General features: G+C 37.7%; 1 protein-coding gene across 3 annotated transcripts in view; it reads left to right on the forward strand.

Moving 5' to 3' along the window:
* Nucleotides 1-26,154, forward strand: part of PCLO (piccolo presynaptic cytomatrix protein) — a 376,472-nt gene that overhangs the window by 324,177 nt on the left and 26,141 nt on the right. For 2 of the 3 annotated variants that reach the window (XM_056573406.1, XM_056573407.1), the window contains 9 exons: nt 1,754-1,821; nt 2,108-2,319; nt 2,862-2,912; nt 4,290-4,420; nt 8,737-8,763; nt 12,345-12,438; nt 14,867-14,938; nt 22,936-23,107; nt 23,889-24,083. In XM_056573406.1, the coding sequence (XP_056429381.1) occupies nt 1,754-1,821; nt 2,108-2,319; nt 2,862-2,912; nt 4,290-4,420; nt 8,737-8,763; nt 12,345-12,438; nt 14,867-14,938; nt 22,936-23,107; nt 23,889-24,083 (1,022 nt within the window). The remainder of the gene's footprint in view (nt 1-1,753; nt 1,822-2,107; nt 2,320-2,861; nt 2,913-4,289; nt 4,421-8,736; nt 8,764-12,344; nt 12,439-14,866; nt 14,939-22,935; nt 23,108-23,888; nt 24,084-26,154) is intronic. The other variant, XM_056573408.1, reaches the window with a different exon arrangement.

Here is a 26,154-nt window from a genome sequence, read left to right on the forward strand (position 1 = left end):
CACTTACTGAATGTCATTTTGAATACTTTGGGGGATGCAGTTTTTATAATGGGGTCATTTATGGGGTATTTCTAATATGAAGACCCTTAAAATCCACTTCCAACCTGAACTGGTCCCTGAAAAAGTACGATTTTGAAAATCTTGAGAAAAATGGGAAAATTGTTGCTGAACTTTGAAGCCCTCTGGTGTCTTCCAAAACTAAAAACATGTACATTTTTTGATGCAAACATAAAGTAGACATATTATATATGTGAATCAATATCTAATTTATTTGGAATATCCATTTTCCTTGCAAGCAGAGAGTTTAAAGTTAGAAAAATGCTAAATTTTCTAAATTTTCATGACATTTTTAGATTTCTTACCAAGAAAGGATGAAAATATCAGTGAAATTTTACCAATAACATAAAGTAGAATATGTCATGAAAGAACAATCTCAGAATCAGAATGATAAGTAAAAGCATTCCAGAGTTATTAATGTTTAAAGTAACAGTGGTCAGATGTTCAAAAAATGCCCAGGTCCTGAAAGTGAAAATGGGCTGGGTCATGAAGGGGTTAACATAATACCAGTCTCTTTATGCTTCCCAAAGTATCCAAACAAGAATTGAAAGATGGCACTCACCCTCGGGTGAGTGCCATCTTTCAATTCTTGTTTGGATACTTTGGACTGTGACTTTTAAATGAGATAGCGCACCCCCCTACAGCAAAGTAGTGCCGATCCTGCTATTGCAGCTCACTTCTACACAGTGTGCACAGTACCCTATTAAGAAGGGTGTGCCGGACTCTTTGATTTTCAGTGATGTCATAGGAATTCATGAATAGTGACTTTGTAATTCTTAAAGGACATTAATATGAGCTATGTTCATACAGTGTAACATGAAAAGGAAAATATGACCATAAAATATAAATATGTCTGTTCTTTAATCTAATAATGTGCACAATGGAAGTCTATGGAAAAATGCTGTTAGTGCACACACCGTTTGAAAAAGCGTCCATAATTCTAACATTGAAATTACGGAAACATTTTTTAAACAGTGTGCACATTGACAGATACTTTCCATAGACTTTCATTGTAGACATTATTAGATAAAAAATACAGATGTATTTTATTCCTATTTTATGGACATATTTTGCTATTCATTTACAATAAGGCTATGTTTACACTGTGTAAACATAGCCTTTATGATGGACATTTATCAACGGGTTTAGTCAGGTTTTCTTTACTACGTGTGTTTTCGTGCGACGAACTCGCTCTGTGCTGTAATGATAGCGCGGTGCCGCAATGGCGATCCCGGGGCTCCCCAGCAGCAGGACCACGGCGATCTGACATCTTATCCCCTATCCTTTGGATAGGGGATAAGATGTCTAGGGGCGGAGTACCCCTTTAAGTGTAAGGCATATGCAAACACATCCGTAGACCTCAACCATCCAATGGGGACCAGAAAAATTGAATTTTGGCCCCTATTTGGGTGGTTTTCATCAGGGTATATTTGCTGGATGGCATAGCGCAGATCTCTACACTATGCCATAGAGCAGGATCCAGTTAAAAATGTATACCATTTATGATGTATAATTGGGGTCTATGTATGACAAATTCCCCTACATAGATATATGGTGGAGAGCCTAACAGTTCCACAACATCAAGGTTTATATTAGAACAAATGTATTTATTACCTGTTATACCACTTTTATACAGTGTTTGATATTTCAGCTCTCATTGCTTATTTTGTTTTACCTTTTTGCCTTTTCCTGTTAGGAACTCCAACATATTATCAAATATTGCAACGCCACAGAATTTAGAGCCCCATGACCAATCGAAGGCTGGTAAGTCACATGGATCAACAGTTAATAAAGTAACTGTTTAAGAATTTTTTTTTTTTTAGGAAAACAGTCTTCTTTTTTCCAAGAACAGCACTATTCTTGGGCATGAGCTGTGTCTGGTATTTCAGCTCAGCCCTTTTCTCTTGAAAGGTACAGAGCTGCAACATTAAACATAGCCATGGATAGGAGTGATGCTGTTTTGCGAGAAGAAGCAGACTTTTTGTTTCATTTATATGCATTTTCTTTAATGTGTATCAATTATTTGATTGTTTTTTATACCTCATTACAGTAGAAAAAACAAAGTCCCCTGGAGTGGATCCTAAACAGCTAGCAGCGGAACTCCAGAAGGTTTCCCAGCAGCAGACACCTTCTGTTGTCTCTTCTGCAATGGAGAAAGGATCATATATTCATTCTGGAACAACATCAGCAGCCTCGAGCGCAGTACCCAGTCCTGGGCAACCTGGCTCTCCTTCTGTAAGCAAGAAAAGGCACAGCAGCAAGGTAACTCTAAGATGATTGATGGATGGATAGACAGACAGATAGTTACACAACAAAAGATCATAGCAGCACGTCCATATAGCAAAGAAGTGAGGTTTGATTTCAACACCACAGTGCCATAGTAGCATTTTGACCATCTCTTATGGTATTTGTCAAGCAGACCGTGAGAGATAGTCAAAATGTCGCTACTATGTTACTGTGGTGTATAAATAAAGCCTCTCTTCTTTGATATATGGACGTGCTGCTATGATCTTTTGTTGTGGATGTAATACAAACTTGTCAACTGAAACCTTGCATAGCTTGCATCCTACACTGATCCTGCTTCTGATTTGCTGCTTCTCCTCTAATTGTAGATAGATAGATAGATAGATAACAAATGTAGTAATAATTACTAGTGAGGCACTGGATGGCCTTTCATCATAGGAACCCATTAGCCATCAACTGCAATGGAAAATTACCATGAATTACATTTCTATTATTGCTTGGCATTTCTTTTTTACTTAAAAAAAAAAAAAAAAAAGTAACGGGTTTTGTTGTTTTTGCAGTCCACAGAAGCTGTGAAGGCACCTTCCCATCCTATTACTGGTGAACTCCAGGTACTTAAAGCATGTCTGTTTAATACTGTTATGTGGGTAGACATATTGTTTATTGCTGATAATAGACTACTGTAGACATCTAGCTGTTTAACCCCTTAAGGACTCAGCGTTTTTCAGTTTTTGCATTTTCATTTTTTCCTCATCACCTTCTAAAAATCATAACGCATTCAATTTTGCACATAAAATTTCATATGATGGCTTATTTTTTGGACCATCAATTCTACTTTGCAGTGACATCAGTCATTTTACCCAAAAATCCAGGGCGGAACGGAAAAAAAATTAATTGTGCGACAAAATTGAAGAAAACATTTTATTTTGTACGTTTTGGGGGCTTCCGTTTCTACGCAGTGCATTTTTCGGAAAAAATAACACCTTATCTTTATTCTGTAGGTCCATATGGTTCACACGATACCCTATTTATATAGGTTGGATATTGTCGTACTTCGTAAAAAAAAATCATAACTACATGCAGGAAAATGTATATATTAAAATTTCTCATCTTCTAACCCCTATAACTTTTTTATTTTTTCGCGTATGGGCCGGTATGAGGACTCATTTTTTGCGCTGTGTTCTGAAGTTTTTATTGTTTTCATTTTTGTACTGATCAGACTTTTTGATCGCTTTTTATTCATTTTTTCATTATATAAAAAGTGACCAAAAATGCGCTATTTTGGACTTTGGAATTTGTTTGCGCGTACACTATTGACCGTGCAATTTAATTAACAATATATTTTTATAGTTCGTACATTTCCGCACGTGGTGAGCCATAGCTTTGCATGGATCAGCGAGATAGGGGCTCAATTGCTCAAGCCTGTAGCTCCGGCTTGGAGCAATCAAACCCAGATCGGACGCGACGGAGCAAGGTAAGGGGGTCTCCACTCGCGTCCTAGCTCATCGGGACATTGATGATTTTATCACGATGTCCCGATCAGCCCTAATGAGCTGCCGGGCAGCCTTTACTTTCACTTTCAGACGCGGCGGTCAACTTTGATTTGGTTAATAGCGTGTTCCCCAACGATCAGTGCCGCGCACCGCTAGCCCAGGGTCCCGGCTATGAATAGCAGCCAGGACCGACCTAGTGTGATGCAGGGTCACGGCGTAAACCCGTTTTAAACACCGGGACCGGGCTCAGGGCGTACAGGTACGCCCTGAGTCCTTAAGAGGTTAAAGCTATAGGCAAAGTTCAATGCGGATTAGAATGAATTTTCTGCGCCCATTTCATACTGGTTTTCCCTATGTTGATGTGGGTGCATTACAGCAACTAATGCATGCCAACGGATCCTCATGCTCATTGCAATATGATCTACTAGAAAGTTGTTTGGTATTTGTAACACATTATTATTTAAGTATAAGAGCTTTGTTTCCTGTTTTATGTAGCTTCAAGTGAATTATGATAAGCATCTTGGTAATCTCATAATCCACATACTGCAAGCAAGAAATCTTGTTCCCAGAGATAACAATGGTTATTCAGATCCTTTTGTGAAAGTATATCTTCTTCCAGGAAGAGGGTAAGCCAAATGTAACTTTTAGTACTACAAAAAAATTTTTTTATAGACACAGAGCATGTTTACCTGTGATAATATTTTCAAAGGGAAGTATCCAACATTCTGGGCCTCATCTACTAAGAGCGTTGGGTTTTTACTAGTGTAAAATGTTGTTTCTGACTTGCAGGATTCCCCTCTATTTACTATGAGGATTCACAGATTTACAAGTCAAGAACATTTTCAGTCCAGCTATTACTAGGTGGAAATTTCCAGCAGTTTATTCACAGGATTTTCTGTGAATTCAATAGTAAATAGGTTGGGTTTTGAAACCAGGCCCCTTTTTTGGGCCGTCCACACCCTATTTGTCAAAAGCCCCACCCTTTTTGCGGGGGCTTTTCACAATGCAATGTCGGGTTAGTCAGATTTTACTAGTGCACACTGTCTGAGACATGTCTCAGACAGTCTCAGACACATTTCAGATGTGGGTGGGCTTTAGCTTAGTAAATGAGGGCCTCTAAATTTCCAAGGAACAATATATAAACAGTAATATTTTTAAATGTATTATGGTACACGAACACTACAGGGATTACTTGGAAAAAACTGCATGAAAAATCTTGGATTTTTGATGATCATTCGCTATACACCAGGGTGCCAACCACCAACTCAACCACCTGATCAGCTGTTCGGGTGAGCCTCCTTAAATAAGAGCTCAGCTGCAGTAAACTGGCACCACCACTTGATGCATGGTTTCTTGTCCCATTCAATGTTTATTGTGGGCACTGTGCCTGATCTGTGAAGGCTGCCCTGTATCAGAACCCGGTTGATCAGAAAATTATAGCCTATCCTAAAGATAGGCCATCAATTATTTCAGCCTAAATCTCCCAGAATGTAGAAAACCCAAGAATTCTAAATGATTTTGCATTCTAAGTTTATAGCAAGTGAAGTCTCTTTTCACAATGCATTTTTGTAGTGTACGCCAAAGGTTTATGTTAGGGATTCCCTAATATATATCTTAACCATGTCGATATGAGGGATATCACTTTGTAGTATCTGTCATAGATTGACACTTTTTGCACTATTCCATTCTGCATATCAACTGAAACTACAATAGAAGCCATGTGAACATAGGCCAGAAATGACCTTCTTTTTGTCTTTGTTGGGTGATTGAGGTTGATGGATACAATTGCATATTCTTTGATAGATTTACCCCTGCATATGGCAAACTTATATTGCAAAGTAGTGTGAAATGAACTCAAGCCTAAATAGCTCAAGTTATAGAAAACATCTGTATGACGTGAAGAAATTTTTTATAATGTGGCAAAGGTGTTAAAGGGAAACTATCAGCTCTGTTTGCTGCTTAGAGCTGTATACACCATTAGATCGCTATAAAGCTGGGTTTACACAATTTTTTTTTTCTTTTGGACATGCCACCTATTAACTCAGCTGTGAAAAATTTGCAGCCATATTTTTTACATATTTTGAGCACAGGAAACCACTTACCCTATCGACTTGTGTAGAGCACATTAATATTTAAAAATGAGAACATTTGTTTTGCAGACAAATATTTACTGATGTAATACATCTGAAAATACACTATGTGAACCTAGCCTTAGGGATAGGTTCACATAGTGCATTTTCAGAATACTCAGGGTGGGGAAACTCCGGTCCACATTCTGTATGGGGCCCCTGGCATGATTTTGTTCGGCATGCACAGCTCTGGTAGCTGAATTAATACTTGCGGCCCGCCAGGATCCCTCTGCATGTCAAGTACGAGAGGGGCTGTAAATGTCAGAACCCTCCGCATGTTGCAGCCCTGTTTGTGGGATCTCCTCAGCCTGTCTTCCCCACTATGAGATCATCTAGCTATATATATATATATATATATATATATATATATATATATATATATATATATATATCAGCCATCACATTAGGGGTGAATTAGTTAAAGGGGTTGTCAGGGGAACAGAAAATGTGCTAGCTGATCTGCTCCCCAGTGCTCCACTTCTGCTCCCTGATTGTCTCGGAAGAATTATACCATTCCTAAACGGGAGGGGTTGGTGTTTGTGCCGATTATCGTGTGCAAGCAAAACCACAACCACACATGATATCCAATAGCTGTATGATATCACTACTACATTAGTCACATCATGCAGCTAGACATCATGTGTGGGAGTGGTTTAATCCGCACACCATCATCAGCTCGCAAATGATTTAATAAATCTCCAAATGGCCTTGGCATTAAACAGGTGCCCCACCCCTGCCTTGGGGTAGAAAAAAAATGCTCCTTTCTTGGAGCTGATAATAGTTGTCAGCCAAGTGTCAAGGAGGTGGGGCCAATCTGCTTAAGTGCAAAATACTGGCACACATCTTTGCTAACCTTCACCCCAAACCCCCTACTTAAATTATGTGTATAGCTCTGTTAACCCCTTAATGATGCAGCCAAATTGATTGTTTTTGCGTTTTCATTTTTTCCTCCTCACCTTTTAAAATTCTTAACTCTTCCAATTTTTCATCAATTTTCCATCTATAGGGCTTGTTGTTTGCGAGACGTATTGTACTTTGTAATGACATCACTCATTTTACCACAAAATGTAGGGTGAAGCTAAAAAAATTATTTGTAGGGCAAAACAAAAAAAATGCAACTTTTATGGGGTTGTGTTTCTGCGTAGTGCATTTTTTGGTAAACTGTGTGAGAAAAAAAAATTTTGATTTTCCCACAGCAACCAATCACAGCTCAGCTCTGGTAAACACAAACAAGCTCTGGTAAATTGAAACCTGAGCTGTGATTGGTTGCTGGGGTAAAATTGTTCTATTTTTTCTCTCACACAGTTTGATAAATCTGGGCCATTATCTTTAGTCTGTAGGTTCATACGATTTCAACGATACCCAATTTATATAGGTTTTGTTTTATTTTGCTAGTGAAAAAAAAAAGATAACTAAATTGTCCTCTTCTGACCCCTAAAACTTTTTTAATTTTTCTATATACGGGGCTATATGAGGGCTCTTTTTTGCACCATGATATGTAGTTTTAAATGGTACAATTTTTGTTTTTAATGGACTTTTTGATCACTTTTTATGAATTTTTTTCTGCTACATGAAGTGACCAAAAATGCACAATTCTGGACTTTGGTATTTTTTCCTGTTTACACATGCAGTGATACCACATATGTTTATTTTTTTCACATTATTTTATTTATAAAATGGGAAAGGGGGGTGATTTAAACTTTTATTGGGGGGGGGAGGGGGTCATATGCATTCATTACTTTTTACATTTTAATTTAGTCTCCATAGGGGACTATTGCATGGAATCTTTTGATTCCTAACACTGATCAATGCTATGCTATTACACAACATTGATCAGTGGTATCTACAATCTGTTGCTCTGCTAAAGCAGGCTGGAGCCACAGAATGAAGATTGGATGGCACGGAGGAAGGTAAAGACCCTCCGGCCTCATTTAAGGTAATTTCCCCATGGTTTTCCTGATCACCCATAGAAACCAGCTGGCAATATTGAATCTAAAGGGTGAATAGTCTTCTGCGGCTCCTGGCTGTTGAACTACCCTCAGCTCCAGGAAAGGTATAGTTTGCTCTCATACCCTGATCAAATGGTGTCTACAGCCAGCAGAAAATACAGCTGACAGATTCCATTTAAAATCCTTTACTTTTTTCACACCAAAGCAGCTAAAATAATTTTTAAAAAGCATGGTACCCAAGAGAGCTAATGAAGGCTCACGGACTTACATAATAATCTGTGGACCAAAGAAAACCTAGGAGATAACAACAGGAGTGCAAGATGCTAGAGATCTAGAGAACTGTAGGCATCTTAGAACCTAGCGATAACCATCATGGGGAGGGGGGGGGGAGATTTATCTAAACCTGTTCAGAGGAATAGTTGCTGAGTTGCCCATAACAACCAATCAGTCCGCTTTTTGAAAAGTCCTGTGAAAAGTAAAAGAAGCAATCTTATTGGTTGCTATGGGCACAGGTTATGATAAATCTCCCCCATTCCCATATGTTTTCTATAAACTGCATAACTTATTTTTTTTTACATGTATATTCAAATAATAATAAAATAACTGTCATCCTTGCAACAATGCTGGTTTAAACCAGCATTTTTATTTTGTCTTTTGTCTGTTTCCCCAAATTTCAATATAGTATTTTGTGTTCCTATAGCATACAGTATATCTAGGTATGTCTGTGTCACCAGGAATGAAGAGAAGAATTGTTTACCTATATATATGTGTGTTATGTCTTTCACTTGTATCTTCTGTTTTATCTTTGCTTGCTTCCTATGCTTTCTCATCTTTGTGTAATTTCCCTTCACTGGGTCCTTGCAGCCAAGTAATGGTTGTCCAGAATGCCAGGTAGAGTTAAACTTATTTTTATTAATAACAGATGGACATAGCTTTGCATGAAAAGGCATACACACAGCAATATTGGTTGATGGATTTTACAAAATGTATTACAAATTAATATTTGTAGACATTTTGGAATTAAAAGGGTTCTCCAATTTTTGGTATTGAATTAAACTAACATCATTTTGTATTCATATCAGTCTGTGTAAAAACATTCTTCAAATCTGTTTCAACAGTTAGCAGCAGGAAGGAAGTGAGATTAGTCTATGATAACATTATCATGCCTCTTACTAAATCTGCATCTTTGGTGCCTAAAATGAGATACAAAAGTTAATGTTCAAAACATACAGCAAACAAAGTCAAAATATTGCTAATAATATTGACAAAAAATGTGCAAATTTAAAGGCGATATATCATATAAAAAAAACATTTCCCCTATCTGCAACTTTAGATCGCGGGGGGTCGGAGCGCCGGGGCTCCATGTGATCTTCTGCTCTCCCATAGAGTGGCGCATCAAGACCCCACCAAATATCTCTATGGGAGATTGCGAGGGGCTCCATCACTCAGACCCCCCCCACAATCTAAAACCCATCCCTTATCCTACGGATAGGGGATACGTTTTATTGTATGAGACTTTTTACTTTAATACCATTTGAAATGGCATAAAGGCAAGATTGACTTTAAGGACCCCCAACTGACTGCATGTGCCTGAGAACTTTGAAGTGGACGAATAGGAGATGTGCTTCAAAATTATTATTTAAAGGAGTTGTCAGACAGCGTGAAAAAAACAAACAAAAAAACAACTTGATTAAAAAAAAAAATTTATAAGCTTAACCAATCCTATTACAACTGAGGCAATCACTGACTGCAGTGGTGACTTGCCTAAGCCTGTGATTGCATAGCTCTCTGACTTCTCTGCACCAGTAGATAGATAAACTCGGCATAGCTTTATATCACCTTTATATACAGTTGGGTAACTGTTAAGTTCCAACAAAGACAAGCTAAACCGCAATGCTTCTTAAGTGGTGCGCACTATATGAATCACACAGTGTATACAAAATCCAACAATGCAAGTAAATAGGGCACTCACCATACTGTTGCACATGTGGTTATAGTTTATTGAAGACAATCCATCTCCATGCCGGTTCGAGCTACATTGGCACTTCTACTGGAGACTCACCATTCAGATGGGCCAGTCGAAGCACCAGTTTACAGCAACCCCCCCCCCCCCCCCCCCCTGTGATTGCCTGTACATTCTGAATCTTATACATTGATGTAATGTTGAGCAACAGTATGGTGAGTGCTCTATTTACTTCTTGCAATGTTGGATGTTCCCTGACTTCTGTTTTTTGTGTAAAATTCTTATCTAAAGGAAAACTATCAACAAGTTAGACCAACCTTACTAGAAATGAGTGAGGAGAGCCAAGTAAACCTGGTCTCTCTTAGAAATTTAGGGTACAATTGGCCTTCAGAACTTTAGAACTGGCATCAGTGCTATTATTAGCAGAAGGGATGAGGAATAGATGGCATTAACAGAGATCTTGTCGCCTACATTACTGTGTCCAGTTTGTGAACTACAAATTCCAGCAGTGTCTCCAGTTGGTGCACAAGAGACAAAAATGTTTCTGTTTTTTTATCTCATAAAAATAGATACGGATCACAGCTCATTTTGAGAAAACAAAGCTGAGCTGTGATTGGTTGCTATATGTCTGAAACAAGTCAGACACATTTTGTCTTAGATTCATATATATTGGCCTCTGTCTTTATGATTCTTGGTTCAATAGAACCCAAAGCCACATCTGTATAGTAATAGGGATTTTATCTGGCTCAGTGACTTACCACAACTGATGCCACAACTGATGTAACAACTAACAGCAAAGTGCATCAGTTTTCTATGGGTCCAGTATTGGACGGGGGAATGCTGCAAGGCATATTTTCCTGTCTGTTATGTCCAGAGATCCAGCATCCTCATTGAGTCATTGGGTAAATCTGAACCCTTCCATTGAAATGGATTGAATCAGTTTGATTATCAGTTTTCCTCTAGTGCCTTTATAGCACTATAGGGAAACTAAGCCAAATTGTCGGACATGTGTGACAGAGCCCTAAGTATAAAGTTTTCAGCCTTGTTTAAACTTAAAGGGGTACTCCCCTGGAAAACATTTGTTTTAAATCAACTGGTGCCAGAAAGGTAAAAAGATTGGTAAATCACTTCTATTTAAAAACCTTAATCCTTCCAGTACTTATCAGCTGCTATATGCTCCACAGGAAGTTCTTTTCTTTTTTAATTTCCTTTTTTTTTTTTTTTTGTCTGACTACAGTGCTCACTGCTGACAGATCTGTCCATTTTAGGAACTGTCTGGAGCAGGATGGGTTTTCTATGGGAATTTGCTCCTACTCTGGGTAGTTCCTCAAATGGACAGAGATGTCAGCAGAGAGCACTGTGGTCAGACAGAAAGGAAATTCAAAAAGAAAAGAACTTCTCCTAGAACATACAGCAGCTCATAAGTACTTGAAGGGTTAAGATTTTTAAATATAAGTAATTTACAAATCTGTTTAACTTTCTGGCACCAGTTGATTATGAAAAAATGTTTTTCCAGTGGAGCTTCCGCCATGTATTTTACATGTTATATTACCAACCATTTTGCTTTTTGAGTACTGACGTGTGCTCACCACATGTAATCATTCCTCCTCTTTCCCGCTTTGTGTTTGACATGTTCTCAGAATACTTCTTCCTTTGGTTAAAAAATGTATATTAATTCATTCTCCTGCCATTCAGGTCTGAATCTGGCAAAAGGGAGGGGTACAATAAAACAGCAATCCTGTCATGTTTGCATTGCAATAAAAAAAATTGTTTTTGTTTATGACATTATAGTAGTTTTGTACATTACCAACATGTTTTATGGGAGAAAAAAAAATCACTTCTGTGTTGCTGCATTTCATTAACTTTCCATCAATTAAATCAAATAGTGTCCTGTTTTATTTTGGGATGGGTTGTGGTTTCTGTTTTTTGTTTTTTTGTGAGGGGAAGACATCAAGTGTACCTTGATAAAACATTAACTTTATTCTATGGGTCATGAAAGTAGTAGTGGTAGTAAAGATAGATAGATTGCTTACTTATTGCTTTATAATTCGTAGCATACTTATAATACTTACTATTCCAATGCAGGAGTATGCCAATGTTACATTGACTGACAAATCATTGCTAGACACATGGCCTAACAGGCATATGCATATGGCGAACCCCTGCCTGCCATGGTAATCTATTCACATTCAATTCCTTCACATTGAGAAGCACCAATGGGCTGACATCTTAGATGCCTTAATTGTTAAATGCATAGTATCAATGATTTGAAATGACCATGGTGAAAAAACGTAAGGTATGCCATGAATATACAGTGTGTTAAGGAGATAAGCAAATGTTACTAAAGAGTAGAGAGTATAGGAAATATGTAGTACAATAGTAAAAGTCAAACAGTTATAACACAGATCAAGATTATGAACTTAAATCTGTAATCTATATATATGCTATCTTTTATGTTTGTCCATTAAGACAATTCCTATCACTGTGACAATACTATTTTTTGCCTTAGTGCTGAATACAAACGAAGAACAAAATATGTGCAAAAAAGCTTAAACCCAGAATGGAATCAGACAGTAATTTACAAGAGTATCTCCATGGAACAGGTTTGTAGAATTTGACTTATTGTGTTTATTTATTCATTTTAAATTAAATAGCACAATTTGTAATGTAGTCAGACATATTTTAAGGTAGGTCTTAAAGCGTACCTGTCAGATCACTCAAAAAAACGAAACTGTTATATGTTGCTCAGTATTTCATCCTGATCATGTACATGTACTTTGTATGTGTCTGTGACCTACATTTCTCTCAGAATTAGCTTTATTTCTTAAATACCTTAATTTTATCCCCCAGAAGCAGGGGGGCGGGTACTCACTGTGATAGCCACTCCCCCTCCCTCTCCTCAGTCCAGTGCTTCCCAACCAGGGTGCCTCTAGCTGTTGCAAAACTAAAACTCCCAGCAAGCCTGCACAGCCAAATGACGTGTGGGTATGCTGGGAGCTGTAGTTTTCCAACAGCTGGAGGTAGTCCCCCTTAATCTCTCTCTCTCACACACACACACACACACACACAGGCTTCATACGGTATATTCTTACACATACACATTAGATAGACACACTGATATACACACATACACATATATCCACACACACACACATGCTTGGACACTTACTTTTTCGTCTGCAATGCATGTTTCTGCCTCTCATTGATGTTTGCTGTGTGAGAGCCAGCAGCAGTCTTCCTGTCCCTCCCCTCCCCTTCTCTTCACAGAGTCTCTGCAGTGTGTACAGCCCCTCCCCCCTCCAAAACGTCCCGGAGTCCAGGACGAAGCAGTGTTCACAGAAGCACTGAATGCAGTCCAGGAGGCAGACGGGGCAGTTCTTTGACTGGATTTTTCACTATGAAATACTGAAAATGTTCTAATGAAAGCAATTGCAAAACCTATTGGTTATACATGCTTTACAACATATATATCCAAAGAAAAAGGGGCAAAATAGTAACAATATATATTAAGTCAGGTGTGTTAGTAGCTAACAAGAGATCCTATATACACACTTGAACAGAGTTAGTGAGGTAGGTAATGTATCATTAATTGGCATAAATGCAATGAAGCATAACTAGTCCTAACTAAAGAGTAGGGCCACCAGTATAACAAAAAATGAGTCATACATGAAAGTCATGCAATAATTACACAGATATCAATACATAAATATGGAGGTCACTAGGAAGATGTCCTCCAGCGAGTGTTCAGGAGGAAAGGGGAGCAGCAATTGAGAGCCCAGATAAGACTGCGGGATAACAATCAACACCCGCACGCCCTGGGCACAGTGAACAAAATTAATATAAAGCTTCCTCACTCACAAAACACAGGCTGGGAGACATAGACAGTGTACCTACCCACACAACCCCAGCACCCCAGCTGGTGTTGTGTGGGTAGGTACAAAAAAAAAAAAAAAAAAACAGGCATAGATATTGTTTAATTGCTATGTGTGTGTGTGTGTGCATGTACACAACTTTTATCTTCTTATTCATCTTCTATTTCCCTTTCCGTTGTAACCTTGTCATGATGTGTGATAAGAATGAACACTTTCATCTTTAAATATCTAACAAGTAAAATTAGCTATTTTGAGAAATCAATGTATCATAAAAGGCAAAATATCTAGTTAAAAGCTCTTAAGAAGAATTTATCTTTGGAATATAATGACATTATCTTCAAATGTACAGCTCAGCTATATACTTACAAAACACACTAGTTCATACTAACTATATAACTTCTATCTACATAATAGTAAAATGGATTTAGTCAATGTATCACAACATTATTCAACAATAATACAAAATAATGTTTAGTAAGGGTGCGTTCACATCATGATTTTACCATCCTACTTTTTTTCACAATTTTTTACCTTCAAATTGCACAAAACTGCATGCCAAATCGTAATCATTGACTTCCATTGAGTAATCATATCCATTCCATGGATCCGCATCTAGTTTTACACAATTTTATTTTGGGGGTAAAATAGTGATTGACCATGATTTTTTGTCCAGATTCAAAATCGGATTGAAATTGTGTCTGATTTTTAGATTATTATGGTCTATGTAAATCATATTGAATTGTGTGACTGGGCAATTTCATCAGATTTATTGCACACAAATAATTTTTACACATGCATAGTAACCTTGTAATATTCTGAAAAGTGCTAGAAACTTCAGGATTCTTCCTCCTGCTACGTAGAAGTTGTGTAAAAATCGGATGAAAAAGCTTTATTACATTTTCTACTTTATGATTTTTGGATATGATTTTGAATCGGTTACCAAACAATACGATTGTATACAATTTTAGGGAATCAGTTTTTGTCTGATTTTACTGTGTGTTGATCAGACGGTAAAATCATGATGTGAACAAAACCTAATTGTTGAAGGGTATAAAATAAGCAATCAGGTTTATTGCAGTGTCATACTTGATATAAGACTTGTGACCATGTGTAAAATGTTATTAACTTGTGTTTGTGTTGTATCTGAACTCCAATACAGCTGAAGAAAAAAACATTGGAAGTCACTGTATGGGATTATGATAGATTCTCCTCAAATGACTTTCTTGGTGAGGTACAGTAAGACAATTTATCCTTATCCGATATATGTTTACTGAATATTTGAATGAACGTATTCCTTATATTAATGGAACCACAGCATGCCTCCTAGTACCTGTCGGGTATGATGTAGTAAAAGTGCACAAGTGGTTATGCACATGCATTGCTGCTCACTACATTTTCCAGGCTAAACACTGAGCACCAATGCACATAGTAATGCATACATCATAGCTCACTACATTCGCAGGAACACACTCCACCCCCTGAATATATATGGATGCCTGGAGGTGAGCAATTATGCTTTCTGCATCACCACTCAATCAATACATGCACCAGGCCAGGTGGTCAATACAGGAGAAGGGTGTTCATGATGAAGCTGTGCTCTTGTCAAAACACGTGGGATGTCTTTGCCGTGTCTGGTTTATTTATTGTGGAACTTGTGAGACATTTGGTACTTGTTATACTGTGTTTATTTTGGCCTTAGTATGCCTATGAATATATACTTCCTATAAAGTATCAATATTTTCAGTATAGTACAATCTATTCAATTTTTGTTTGCTTGTTTTTTTTTTTTATCAAAAAGAAAGCAATGCTGCTCTATGTATCACCACTAGTATATTTACTAGGCTGGGTGCTTAGTACAGGAGCAGGGAAGTCGTATTTTTACAGGAATCCCTGCTCTTGTATGTATGTTCTGTGAAGCACGTTGTCAAGTTGGTTGTGGCTACATCTGTATCCAATGGGTTTTTCAAGTGAAACTCTTTTGAGTAAGCAGCCATATTTCTTGCCTAAATTCACATGTAATAGTTGGAGATGCAGCTTTAGATAGGATTTAACCATTTTCAAAGAAATCCTACAGTTAACAAGGCAAGAGCTCTTGCCGATCACCTTCAGGTGCTTGAGGAGTTTACAAGGTAACCAAGCTGTGCACTTTGAAGATGCATTTCTGGCAAGCTTTAACAGAGGATGTGACTGTCCTGCGATATAACGCGGGGTCACATGGTGACCCCACATCATATCGCGGCGGGCCCGGCGTCATAGTGAAGCTCTAATAGCGCGCGGCACTGATCGCGGCTAAAAATGAAAGTAAAAGTGCCCGGCTAGCTCAGGGAGCTGTTCGGGATCGCCGCGGTATAATCGCGGCATCCCGAACAGCTGTAGCACAGGAGGAGGTCTTCTTACCTTCTCCTGTGCTGTCCGATCGCCGAATGAATGCTTCAAGCCTGAGATCCAGGCTTGAGCATTCAATGGCCGAAAACCCTGATTGATCCATTCCTATGGAGATGGATCAATCAGAGTACAAGATCAGTTAATGCAATGTTATAGCCCCCTATAGGAGCTATAATATTGCATTAAAAAAGTGTAAAAAAAAATCATTAACCCTTTCAATTATCCCTTCCCCTAATAAAAGTTTGAATCACCCGGCATTTCCAAAAATAAAAAAAACATTATGTAAATAATAATAAAAATAAACATATGTGGTATCGCCGCGTGCGGAAATGTTCGAATTATAAAAATATACCGCTTTTGAAACCGCTCGTTCAATGGCGTACGCGCAAAAAAAATCCAAAGTCCAAAATAGCGCATTTTTGATCACTTTTTATACCACAAAAAAGTGAATAAAAAGTGATCAAAAAGTCTGATCAGAACAAAAATCGTACCACTAAAAACTTCAGATGACGGCGCAAAAAATGAGTCCTCAAAGTGCCCTGAACACAGAAAAATAAAAAAAGTTATAGGGGTCAAAAGATTACCATTTTAAACGTATAAATTTTCCTGCATGTATTCATGATTTTTTTCGGAAGTGATACAAATTCAAACCTATACAAGTAGGGTATCATTTTAACCGTATGGACCTACAGAATAAATATAAGGTATCATTTTTGACAAAAAATGTACTGCGTAAAAACAGAAGCCCCCAAAACTTACAAAATAGTGTTTTTTCATCAATTTTGTCGCACATTGATTTTTTTTCCCGATTCACCGTAGATTTTTGGGTAAAATGACTAATTTCATTACAAAGTAGAATTAGTGACGCAAAAATTAAGGCATTATATATAATTTTAGGTGAAAATTTTTAAGAGTTATGATTTTTTAAAGTTAAGGAGGAAAAATTGAAAATGAAAAAACGGAAAAAGCCCGGGTCCTTAAGGGGTTAAGGATGCAGCCCATTTGGGCCTTAAGGATGCAGACAATTACATTTTTACATTTTCGTTTTTTCCTCCTCACCTTCAAAAAATCATAACTCTTTTATATTTTCATCCACAGACTAGTATGAGGGCTTGTTTTTTGTGTGACCAGTTGTTCGTTGTAATGCCATCACTCACTTTACCATTAAATGTATGGCGCAACCAAAAAAATACTATTTGTGTGGTGAAATTAAAAAGAAAACCGCATTTTTGCTAATTTTGGAAGGTTTTGTTTTCACACCGTACAATTTATGGTAAAAATGACATGTGTTCTTTATTCTTTGGGTCAATACAATTAAAATGATACCCATGATAACATACTTTTCTATTAATGTTGTGCTTAAAAAATCGCAAACTTTTTAACCAAATTAGTACGTTTAAAATCCCCCTATTTTGAAGACCTATAACTTTTTCATTTTTCCGTATAAGCAGTGGTATGAGGGATCATTTTTTGCACCGTGATCTGTACTTTTTATTTATACCATATTTGCCTATATAGAACTTTTAATCCATTTTTTATAAAAAATTTTGGGAATAAAATGTAAAAAAAAAGCATCTATTTTGGACTTTTTTTATTTTTACGTTCACGTCGTTCACCGTACGGTATCATTAACATTTTATTTTAATAGTTCAGATATTTATGCACGCGGCGATACCAAATATGTATATAAAATATTTTTTTAACACTTTTTGGGGGTGAAATAGGGAAAATGGGCCAATTGACGTTTTTATTGGGGGAGGGGGTTTTCACATATTTTTTTACTTAATTTTTTTACTTTTATTTTTACACTTTAATAGTCCCCATAGGGGACTATTTATAGCAATCACTTGATTGCTAATACTGTTCAGTGCTATGTATAGGACATAGCACTGATCAGCATTATCGGTCATCTTCTGCTCTGGTCTGCGGGAAGGCAGATCAGAGCAGAAGACGCCGGGAAGGCAGCAGAGCCTCCGTCTGCTGTGCTGGATGATCGGATCGCCACGGCAGCGCTGCGGGCGATACAATCATCCATTTTAGTGACAGCGATGCTGCAGATGCCGTGATCTGTATTGATCACAGCATCTGAGGGGTTAATGGCAGACATCCGCGGGATCGCGGGTTTCCGCAATTACGGGCGGGTCCCTGGCTGCGATTAGCAGCCGGGACCTGCCGTGCATGATCCGGGCATTGCTCCTATGCTCGCGGTTATGCTTAGGACGTAAATGTATGTCCTGGTGCGTTAAGTACCACCTCACCAGGACGTACATTTATGACGCTCATCGTTAAGGGGTTAAGGACCAAGCCCATCATGACCTTAAGGACCAAAGCATTTTTTTCACATCTGACCGCTGACGCTTTAAGCATTAACTCTGGGATGCTTTTACTTATAAATTTGATTCCGACATTGTTTTTTCGTGACATATTCTACTTTAACATAGTGGTACATTTTTGTCGATACTTACATCATTTCTTGGTAAAAATTTCCAAAATGTCAGGAAAAATTGAAAAATTTTGCATTTTTCTAACTTTGAAGCTCTCTGCTTGTAAGGAAATTAGACATACCAAATAAATTATATATTGATTCACATATGCAATGTCTACTTTATGTTTGCATCATAAAGTTTACATGTTTTTACTTTTTAAAGACATCAGAAAGCTTCAAAGTTTAGCAGCATTTTCCAATTTTTCACAAAATTTTCTAAATCAGAATTTTTCAGGGACCAGTTTAGCTTTGAAATGGATTTGAGGGGCCTTCATATTAGAAATATCCCATAAATGACCCCATTATGAAAACTACACACTTCAAAGTCTTCAAAATGACATTCAGAAAGTCTGTTAACCCTTTAGGTGTTTCACAGGAATAGCAGCAAAGTGAAGAAGAAAATTCCAAACCTTAATTTTTTTTTACACTCGCATGTTGTAGACCAATTTTTTTTAATTTTTTACAAGGGGTAAAAGGAGAAAAAAGCTCCCCAAAATTTGTAACTCAATTTCTCTTGAGTAAAGAAATACCTCATATGTGGATGTAAAGTGCTCTTTGGGTGCAGTAGAGGGCTCAGAAGGAAGGAGCGACAATGGGATTTTGGAGAGTGAATTTTGCTGAAATGGTTTTTGGGGGGCGTGTCACATTTTTGGTGCCAGAACAGCAAAAAAAACAAAAAACACATGGCTTACTATTTTGGACACTACACCCCTTTAAGGCACGTAACAAGGGGTACAGTGAGCCTTAACACCCCACAGATGTTTGAAGACTTTTCGTTAAAGTCGGATGTGTAAATTACTTTTTTTTCACTAAAATGCTATTTTATTTCCCATATTTACCATTTTTACAAGAGGTAATAGGAGAAAATACCAACCCAAATTTGTAACCCAATTTCTTCTGAGTATGGAAATACCCCATGTGTGGATGTTCTGCGGGCACACTACAATGCTCAGAAGAGAAGGAGCCACATTTGGCTTTTTGAAAGGTTTTTGGGAGGCATGTCGCATTTAGAAAGCTCTTATGGTGGCAGAACAGCAAAAGAAACACATGGCATACTATTTTGGAAAATACATCCCTCAAGGCACGTAACAAGGGTACAGTGAGCCTTACGATCCCACAGGTGTTTATTACTTTTTGTTAAAGTCGGATGTGTAAATGAAATATTTTTATCACCAAAATACAGTTTTTTTTCCCAAATTTACAATTTTACAAGAGATAATAGGAGAAAATGCCCCCCAAAATTTGTAACCCCAGGCATGTCGAATTTAGGAAGCCCTATGGTGCCAGAACAGCAAAAAATAAAAAACACAGAATATAACAAGGGGTACAGTAAGCCTTTACACCCCATACTTTGCTAAAGTTGGACTTGAAAATGAAAAATTAGATTTTTATCACTAAGATGCTGGTGTTACCACAATTTTTTTTTATTTTAACAAGGGGTAATAAGTGAAAAAGCCCCCCCCCCCCCCCCAAATTTGTAACACCATTTCTTCTGAGTATGGAAATACCCCATATGTGGATGTAAAGTGCTCTGCGGGCACACTTCAGGGCTCAGAACAGAAGGAGCTTTTAGAGAGAGAATGTTGCATGTTATGAGAGAGAATGTTATGCTGTTGCATAACTACAACCCCCAGCTTGCACAGACAGTCAAAGGGCATGCTGGGAGTTGTAGTTTGCAACAGCTGGAGGCACACTGGTCGTGAAATACTGAGTTAGGTAACAAACTCCAGTGCCTTCAGCTACTGGAAAACTACAACTCTCAGCATGCACTGACAGCCGAAGGGCATGCTGGGACTTATAGGAGCATGCTGGTGGCACATTATTACAACTCCCAGCATGCCCTTTTGCTTTCCGTGCAAGCTGGGGGTTGTAGTTATGCAACAGCTGGAGGCACATTTTTTCATAGAAAAAATGTGCCTCCAGCTGTTGAATAACTACAACCCCCAGCATGCACAGACTCCCAAAGGGCATGCTGGGAGTTGTACTTGTGCCTTCTGCTGTTGCTTAATAACAACTCCCATGATGCCCTTTTGTGCATGCTGGGAGTTGTTGCTAAGCAACAAAAGGAGGCATCCTTAATTCCTGCTGCTGCGGCGCTCCCTGGGATCTTCCTTATCACCGCTGGTCCTGGGGTGCCAGTGTCAACTCTCGGCACCCGCTCTCACCCACCGGAATAGGGGCGGAGAGGGTTCTGTTAGTAACACCCTCAGCAGGAGTCCTGATTCAATGGCACGACGAATCAGGACGATCTTGAGGTGGCACCAGTGCCACCTAACTCCTGCTGGTAAAGGATGATAGGTGCTGTCTCAGAGGGCACCTATCACCCTTATTTTCTGGGTCACTGGGGGCCCGATTGCCCCCAAAATCACTGCAAATCACCAGTCTGAATTAACAGGACCCCCCAGGGTTTTGCATGGGGTGCCTGTTGAATGAATTCAGCAGGCATCCCATTTAAAGGGGCTGTCTGAGCTGCATTGAAAACAACAAAGCTGTATGTATTGCAAATCAAACGAGTAGAATGGTGCTGGCACTGCAACATGTAGAGCTCTTGTTGCCCGGAGTGAGGCTCTGAATTCAGGCAAATAACCAGGTACATGCAGACACAGTATTTTGGCAAGGGTGTTGCTCAATGAAAGGGTACCTTCTTGAATCAATGGAGTAGAATACAGTTCATGACACTTCCTATCTGTATGGAACATCAGCAAAGGTAGTGAAGAAGAGGACTAAAGCAGACACTGGTTGCTCGTAAATCCGTGGTGGGAAAGTGGGCAGGGTAAGTATACCGCTTTAATATTTTTAACCCCTTAAGGACTCAGCCCATTTTGGCCTTAAGGACTCAGACAATTTAATTTTTACGTTTACATTTTTTCCTCCTCGCCTTCTAAAAATCATAACTCTTTTATATTTTCATCCATAGACAAGTATGAGGGTTTTTGCGCGACCAGTTGTCCTTTGTAATAACATAACTCATTATATCATAAAATGTATGGCGCAACCAAAAAACACTATTTTTGTGGGGAAATTAAAACGAAAAACGCAATTTTGCTAATTTTGGAAGGTTTCGTTTTCACGCCGTACAATTTATGGTAAAAATGACATGTGTTCTTTATTCTGAGGGTCAATACGATTAAAATGATACCCATTATTACATACTTTTATATTATTGTTGCGCTTAAAAAAAATCACAAACTTTTTAACCAAATTAGTACATTTATAATCCCTTTATTTTGATGACCTCTAACTTTTTTATTTTTCCGTATAAGCGGCGGTATGGGGGCTCATTTTTTGCGCCGTGATCTGTGCTTTTTTTGATACCACATTTGCATATAAAAAACTTTTAATACATTTTTTATAATTTTTTTTTAATAAAATGTATTAAAAAAGTAGGAATTTTTGACTTTTTTTTTTTTTTCGTTCACGCCGTTCACCGTACGGGATCATTAACATTTTATTTTAATAGTTCGGACATTTTTGCATGCAGCGATACAAAATATGTCTATAAAAAAAAATTTACGCTTTTTGGGGGTAAAATAGGAAAAAACGGACGCTTTATTTTTTTATTGGGGGAGGGGATTTTTCACTTTTTTTTTACTTTTACTTTTACATTTTTTTACATTATTTTTTACACTTGAATAGTCCCCATAGGGGACTATTCATAGCAATACCATGATTGCTAATACTGATCTGTTCTATGTATAGGACATAGAACAGATCAGTGTTTTCCGTCATCTTCTGCTCTGGTCTGCTCGATCACAGACCAGAGCAGGAGACGCCGGGAGCTGGACGGAGGAAGGAGAGGGGACCTCCGTGCGGCGTTATGAATGATCGGATCCCCGCAGCAGCGCTGCGGGCGATCCGATCATTCATTCAAATCGCGCACTGCCGCAGATGCCGGGATCTGTATTGATCCCGGCACCTGAGGGGTTAATGGCGGACGCCCGCGAAATCGCGGGCGTCGGCCATTGCCGGCGGGTCCCTGGCTGCGATCAGCAGCCGGGATCAGCCGCGCATGACACGGGCATCGCTCCGATGCCCGCGGTTATGCACAGGACGTAAATGTACGTCCTGGTGCGTTAAGTACCACCTCACCAGGACGTACATTTACGTCCTGCGTCCTTAAGGGGTTAAAGGCCTCATATTTAAATGCTGCCCCCCCCCCCCAAGACAACCCCTTTAATTATAGAATATTTTACTAGAAAAATATATATGGTATGTGGGCAAATAGGAATACAACCGTAGAAGGTTGTATAAAATAAAAACAGATATAAAGTGTATTATATATAAAAAATATCACATTCATATAACAATTGCAGAAATTCAATTGTAATAATGCATCTAACACATTATTCTTTCTTTAGGTATTAATAGACTTGTCAAATGCCTCTTATCTTGATAACATGCCACGATGGTACCCTTTGAAGGAACAGAGTGAAAGTATTGACCATGCCAAGTCTCACAGCAGTCAACAAGTACCAAAGCCATCAGTCATTAAGAGTAGAAGTCATGGAATCTTTCCAGACCCATCTAAAGGTAATAAACAGTTGGTCATTTTGCCGCCGATAAATTAATTACCTATTTTGCAGTTTTTTGCAATTCCATCAGAGTAGCATCCATTTTATAAAGTTTATAATTTGATACTTTGAAAGTACATACTTTATTTGATTTAATTTATGCTTAAACCATTAAAGGAGTAGTCCCAACACCATTAAAAGTCATCCCCTATTCACAGTGAATATTGCTGAATATTGCCAAGCTTTGCCTATGCAAAGCAATGTTCCAAGCACAACAGAAAATGTCTTGACCATTTTCAGCACATGTGCTGTGTGTTCCATTCTTGAGATCATCCCAGCAGTTGTTTTCCCCACTGAACAGTTAGTTACCCCCCTATCCTGGGGATAGGGTATAACTTTTGATATTGGGAATCTATTTTTATTATTCTCTTTAAGTTTTCTTTAAAGGATATTTTAAACATTTCCTTAGTCAATCAGTGGTGGTCTCACCAATTATCTTCTTTTTGTCAACTCAGTAAAATCCATAAAAATATAATTAGGGATCTGGAAAGAAGTTTTGCTTTTATATTATTGACACAAGATATGTAATATATGGTATGAAAATCAGATACCGCATGTGGTACAGAAATGTTTTCCTATAGCTACATAAATTGTTTACTAAGCTGTAGAATAGCTTAAGATATAATTTTTTTTTAAAAGAGCAATAAAACATTTGACTTTTATTTTCCATTCGTAGTTGTTGATATACAGAATACTTTTTTGTTGATATACAGAAAATGTTTCTAACTGTATACTTTTAGATATGCAGGTTCCAACAATAGAGAAATCTCATAGCAGCCCTGGTAGTTCAAAATCTTCTTCTGAGGGACACCTTCGTTCACATGGACCATCACGTAGCCAAAGTAAAAGCAGTGTCACTCAGACCCATCTAGAAGATGCTGGAGCAGCCATCGCTGCTGCTGAAGCAGCTGTCCAACAGCTTCGTCTTCAACCAAGTAAAAGACGCAAATAAATTCCTCAGCATGGCAGCTTAATGTTCATCTGTTGCCTTTTCCTGCTGTTTCCCCTTGTTGACCATTATTTGTTGTCACTACTTGTTCACCTTTGTTAAATGTCCTTATTGTGAAAATTTTGTCCACATCTATTATATGTTACCCAATTTTTGTTTACTGAAATTTAATGAAACTGGCTGTTTCCTCATTGGTTCATTCTGTCATCTAAGTGTGTTCATCTCGTATATTGTCTGGTATGCCCCATCATTTTTTTTTTTTTTTTAATGACTACAGTAGGTCAAATCCAGGTTTCATTTCTACCTCCTCAAATTTATTTTAGTCATAATAAGACCAGAATTCACTATTTATATTCTTTATACATGCAAAGTGTGTGAGCATTATCAATGTTTAGGCATGTATTTGTTTACCAAGAGATAATGTTACAAAGTTCATATATACATTATCATTGTAGTGAACCCATGGCCATATATGAGACTAATAAATGTTAAACCACCACCACAGTCAACACCTTCGTAAACACATTAATTCATACCATTCTTAGTGATCGCTTAATATCGCTGCACGCCCATGCCAACATTTTTCATATTTGAAATATTAAAGTGTATTTTTTTAGGACTTGTAGAGTTAAATGATTGAAGGATTTTTAGTTATACTTTATTTGGATTTCCTTTGTTATAGACTGTCATTAGACCTTCACACACAAACTATTTTTGCATGGTGATAAACGTTGTAAACCATGAGCTTTGTTTAATGATATGGTATGTTTAGATCAAGGAAACATATTCTATAAACTCTATCACATAATCAACATTCTAGAGAAAAAACTATACATATATATTATTTGTTTTCCCTATTGCACACAAAAATATTCATATTTAGAACTAAACTATTACTGTTTTTATTTTATTTTAAAGATATTTTTAAAACAGAACAAAGAATAGTAATACATAAATCGATTCAAATGCAGTGTACAGTGATGGTGTAATATACAGTAAATACATAAATGTAATACATTTGAAAAAAGTATGTTGTATAACGGTTAGTATTGGGATTGTAGTCATAGCTATCCCCACCTCCAATGACCATCTTCTGGGCATAATGGAGAATGATATAGCTCAATAACAAAAGTTGTAATAAAGAGATAGATAAAAGTTTATCAAAGTATTTCTCAATACTAGAAATTATGCAATATGACCCATTCTTTTAAAAAGAAGCAAAACCAAAACATGCATTGTGCCAGTTGTACAAATACAATATATCTTTTGTTCTCGTGAGTAAAGAAAAAACGCAATACGAATGTTAGCATAGTGTAGTGGCCATTTGATTTCTAGATGTTCTAAGCAAACACTAAAATGCCAATATGTTCAGCATTGAAATATATAATAGATTTTTTTTCTTGCCTGTAATTTTTTCAGCTGTGTAAATAAATGACATATACACAGTACTATGAACCGATGACTCCACATGGTATATCTTTCACTAAGTACTTTTAATGTAAATAATACCATTTGTTTTCCAAGCCTATGGTTCCCAGATGTTTATATTGATACATAACATTTTGAAACCAGTAACTTAATTCCTAAGTGATGCAACTGTAAACTATATGGAATGCAAATATTATTTGTTATTGCAGTCAACACCCTAGAGCATATGGTTTATGAATATGAGAAGCTTCCAAGCGAGACAATTGTATTTGTCATAGTATTTGTTCCTGCATGTCTTCTCACAGGATTAAAGCCATGGTGGGAAAAAAACATCTTTTTTAAACCAATAAAAAGAAACAGCCAGTTTTAAAGCCCCTTAATGCTGTGCATGTGGTGTCTCTTTGGTGTTAACAACACTACCTATCTAAATACAGAAAACAACACTTCTGTTTGCATGACTAACATTTAAGCTGGTTCCATCTGAGGATACATACTATGGGTTTCCATTTCACCCACACTGCCACAGCAGCACATAAAAGCGGTCAGTCTAATTATGCCAGAAAACAGCATAGACACAGCATAGCAGGAATACTCCCAATTCAAAGAACTCAGTCTGACAATCTGCCTTC

This window comes from Hyla sarda, chromosome 4 (assembly GCF_029499605.1).
Source record: "Hyla sarda isolate aHylSar1 chromosome 4, aHylSar1.hap1, whole genome shotgun sequence".
NCBI lineage: Eukaryota > Metazoa > Chordata > Amphibia > Anura > Hylidae > Hyla > Hyla sarda.